General features: G+C 35.5%; 1 protein-coding gene across 2 annotated transcripts; it reads left to right on the top strand.

Annotated features, from left to right (window-relative positions):
• Nucleotides 1-615: 615 nt before the first annotated feature.
• LOC145093616 (uncharacterized) lies at nt 616-2,530 on the top strand. 2 transcript variants are annotated; one of them, XM_079031804.1, is made up of 3 exons: nt 617-922; nt 1,322-1,429; nt 1,649-2,530. In XM_079031804.1, exon 3 carries the CDS (start codon nt 1,662-1,664, stop codon nt 2,397-2,399), a length of 738 nt encoding a protein of 245 aa, XP_078887930.1. In that variant the 5' UTR covers nt 617-922; nt 1,322-1,429; nt 1,649-1,661; the 3' UTR covers nt 2,400-2,530. The 2 variants fall into 2 exon arrangements, with proteins under 2 accessions (XP_078887931.1, XP_078887930.1); XM_079031805.1 differs by lacking the exon at nt 1,322-1,429 and having other exon boundaries at nt 616-922.
• The last annotated feature ends 1,287 nt before the right edge of the window (nt 2,531-3,817 follow it).

Below are 3,817 nucleotides of genomic sequence, written 5' to 3'. Positions count from 1 at the left end.
AAATAAAAAAATACGTCTTACGGTCTCACAAAATTAGACCGTCTCACATGCACCTAACCCTATATATATATATATATATATATATATATATATATATATATATATATATATATATATATATAATTATATATATATTTTTATCTTTTTTTACTCTAATAAACTTAAAACAGGCGTGACAGGGCTGGGTTGTTCGAGTAACAAACTCATATGGCATACCTTAGGCCATCTCCAATAGGAGTTTAATGGAGGGTTTAATGGGGAGTTTAATCTCATTAAACCCAAAATTCCCATTGTAGGAAAATGTCTAGGATTCAATGGAATGGGGAGTTCAATCCCCATTGAACTCTATATTCTCTCTCCTCACACACACACACATATATATATATATATATATATATATTATTTTTAATTTTTTATTTAAAATTAATGTTAATTTTAATTGTAGTTTTTAATTTTTAATTTCATGCTAATTAATTTTTTTTTAAAATAACAATAAAGAAAAAGAAAATAATAAATAATATGACAATCTATTAAATTGTATAGATAAATTGTATAGAGTTTAATGAGTAAAGTTGTATAACAAGTGGAATGTATACCATTGAGCTCATATGAGTTCAACATTGAACTCATATGGTCTTAGCACAACCCTACCCAATCCCCGTCGTTTGCGATAAACCAGCGACACCACTCCCCACTACCCTTCACCATCTCCATCACCTCCCTGCCGGCCGCCCCTTCCGCTGTCTCCTTCCTCTCTCGTACTAATCGATAAAACTCTTTTGCTTAGAGAAAACAAAATCAAAGCGAAACCTAACCAAACCTCTCTGCCCCCTATTTGTTCATCGGTTTCACCCCTCTTCTCATTTCAATTCTCTTTTATCCCTTCCCAAAAAGGTTCATTTCCGGCAAACGTTCATTCAAGGTATTTTTTTTCTTTATATAAACACGAGTATTCTTAGTTTGTATTATGATATCTTCTGTTTTGTCGAGGTTTGGTGATATAAGGAATTCTAGATTTGCTTTCTCTGGATTATTAGCATTTGTTATAGTCTCTTTGCATTGGTCGGATTCATCGAATCTATCATCGTTGTGTTTCTAATCACTCTCTGTTAAGGAATCATCGATACACCGGTGTAATTGGTTATTTCAAACATTTTCTTAGATATCTCTTCTGCTGAGTTTATCGTTCTTGAACAATTAAATAGTTTCTCTCTCGTTGTTTGATTTTGATTTGAGTAAGGTGTTCTGTTTCTTGTTTTGATTTTGTTTGTGCGATCGAGTCTCAATATTGTGCTGATTGTGTTCCTTGCAATAAGTTTAGGGTTTACTCTTCATAAACCCTTACATCTTCATCGTGGATACTGGCTTCTTTGGGCGATTGACCTTTCTTCCAATATCTGCAGCGCTTATCTTCTATTAAAGAAATTATGTAAGTTGTTCTATCCTTTCTACTTGTTCCTGTTTCTTGTACTCACTGCTTCTTACTTTGATGAACATACTCTTTGCTGGTTTTGTTTCTGTGTATCTTGTTGCCTTTACTTTCATATTTACATGTGTTCTCTATTCCTCATTTCCTCCTAGTGCTTTGTAGATGTAACTTTACAACTTTTGTGTTTTTGAGTTGTAAAATTTTACTTGTTTGATGCAGATTTTCCACAAAGATGCCCTCACGAATTGCACAAATCCGACTCACGAGTTCACACCCTCAAGTCTACGAACCATGCGATGACTCATTCGCTTTGGTGGACGCGCTTTTAGCTGACCGGAAACACCTCTTACACCACCGCCCCTCACTCTGCATTGAAATCGGAAGCGGTAGTGGCTATGTCATCACTAGTCTCGCTCTCATCCTCCAAGACCTCAAAACCACTCATTACTTTGCCACAGACATCAACCCACACGCGCTAAAAGTAACCCACGAGACCCTCCAAGCCCATGGGGTCCACGCCGAGTTGCTAACCACCAACATTGCCGCCGGGCTCGACCGGAGACTCGCGGGGATGGTGGATGTGATGGTGGTGAACCCGCCGTACGTGCCGACACCCGAGGCGGAAGTGGGCGGTGATGGGATCGCTGCTGCCTGGGCTGGCGGTGAAAATGGGCGGAGTGTTATCGATAAGATTTTGCCGATTGCTGATAAGCTTTTGTCGGAGAAAGGGTGGTTGTATATGTTGTTTCTTGCTGCTAATGATCCGTTGCAGATATGTTTGGGAATGAGGGAGAAAGGTTTTGCTTCAAAGATTGTGGTTCAGAGATCGACTGAAGAGGAAAGTTTACATGTGATTAAGTTTTGGAGGGAATTTGATGGAAATGAAGGGGGGTCGTTGGGTAAAATGGGGTCTCCCAAAGGGTGGGAGTTTTTGGTTTCTCAGTTTTCAAGGTTTTCGTTTCGGAAATAAGGGTGATAGTTGTTTTTGTTGATTGTTAATGGGTAAAAAGTGAAAGAACCTGTAAGTTCGTGGTGTATATTCTTTTGATATCTCTTTACTTTGAGTCAATGATATAGTGCTAATGTGGTTTGCTTTTTGCTTCTTGAGGCCATAATCTTTTTATTTCTCTTGTAAGCATGTGCTTTGCTTTTTTGCTTACAAAAGTAAGTTTTTATAGATTCTTTAGGCACTAGCTTCTTACTGGTAGTAATATAGATTGGAGGAATCGTGAATGGAATAGAACCTTACAATGGAATTAATTTTTAGTTTGTAGTGTTTGATGTGCAGTATTTTTGTCTGTTTGTCACGTAGGAATGAAATGAAATGAAACATTTTTCGCTTAGGCCGATTTTTTTATTTCATTGATGAGGCTTCTTTACCGTGATGATGGAATGAAATGGTGTATTGCAGTTATAAATTATTTGTTCTTTAACAGTAATATTTTCAAAAATAAACATCAAAACTTTAATCTCTAACCATAAATATTTGAGAAATTAAATAGTGATAAGTAGATTAAAGTTCTTTTTAGAAAAGTTACAAAAAGTCGGGACCTGACTTCTTCAAAAAGTTTATTTTTCTTGTATAAAAACTTCAAAAGTAGCTTTTAAAATTAGTTTTGCGAAACATCTTTTGTTTTTTTTCTTTTCCAAAAAAGACTTTTGTGTTGTGAAAAGCTAAGCCAAACACCTCCTAAATTATTATTAATTTTATTAAATGTATCGTCAAAATTGACACGTGTCAATATTTGATATGATAAAAAGTTAAGTATGAATAAAATGTAAGAGGATATTCAATTAGATTTTAAAATCTTATCTATTTACATGCAAGATAAAATCTTCTTTTTAATCATCCTTTAATCTCTAACCATAATATTTATTTTGTTCTTAAATTTCGCCAAATGACCCCGTATTAAGTTTTTGAATACAACTAAAAGATGAAAACCTAAATTATATAGAAAGCTAATGTGACAATCGTCAATTCTCGGTCAAGTCAAAGTCAACTAAAGTCAACAAGTCAAACCGGTCAACTCATCTATCCCTTGTGTACTAGGGTTTTCATAATGTTTCTTATTAAACAACTCGCATTCTTAATGCAAAGTATCACTTAGAGTTTTCATGTGTTCGGAAACTCTAAACCCTAATCAGGGCAAGTGATGAAACTACTCGATAAAACATTATTCCTTAACCCTCGGGGGCATATGACAGTCATAACAAGACTTAACGAGGTTTACGAACCTTAAAATACAGAGCCAAACACTCAAAAAGGTCTCGAAAGAAGTCTCTCTCAACCTCTTTCACTCAATAACTCCCAAATCTCTCTCCGTATGAGAAATCTCTCCAAGAATGTGGATTCTCTCCAAAATCTCTCTCCGTATGTGAAATCTCTCC

The sequence above is a fragment of the Lactuca serriola genome, chromosome 3 (assembly GCF_051521515.1).
Source record: "Lactuca serriola cultivar US96UC23 chromosome 3, Lser_US96UC23_V15, whole genome shotgun sequence".
Taxonomy (NCBI): Eukaryota; Viridiplantae; Streptophyta; class Magnoliopsida; order Asterales; family Asteraceae; genus Lactuca; species Lactuca serriola.
Note: the sequence above shows the minus strand (reverse complement) of the source record. Positions and strands in the feature narration are given on the sequence as shown.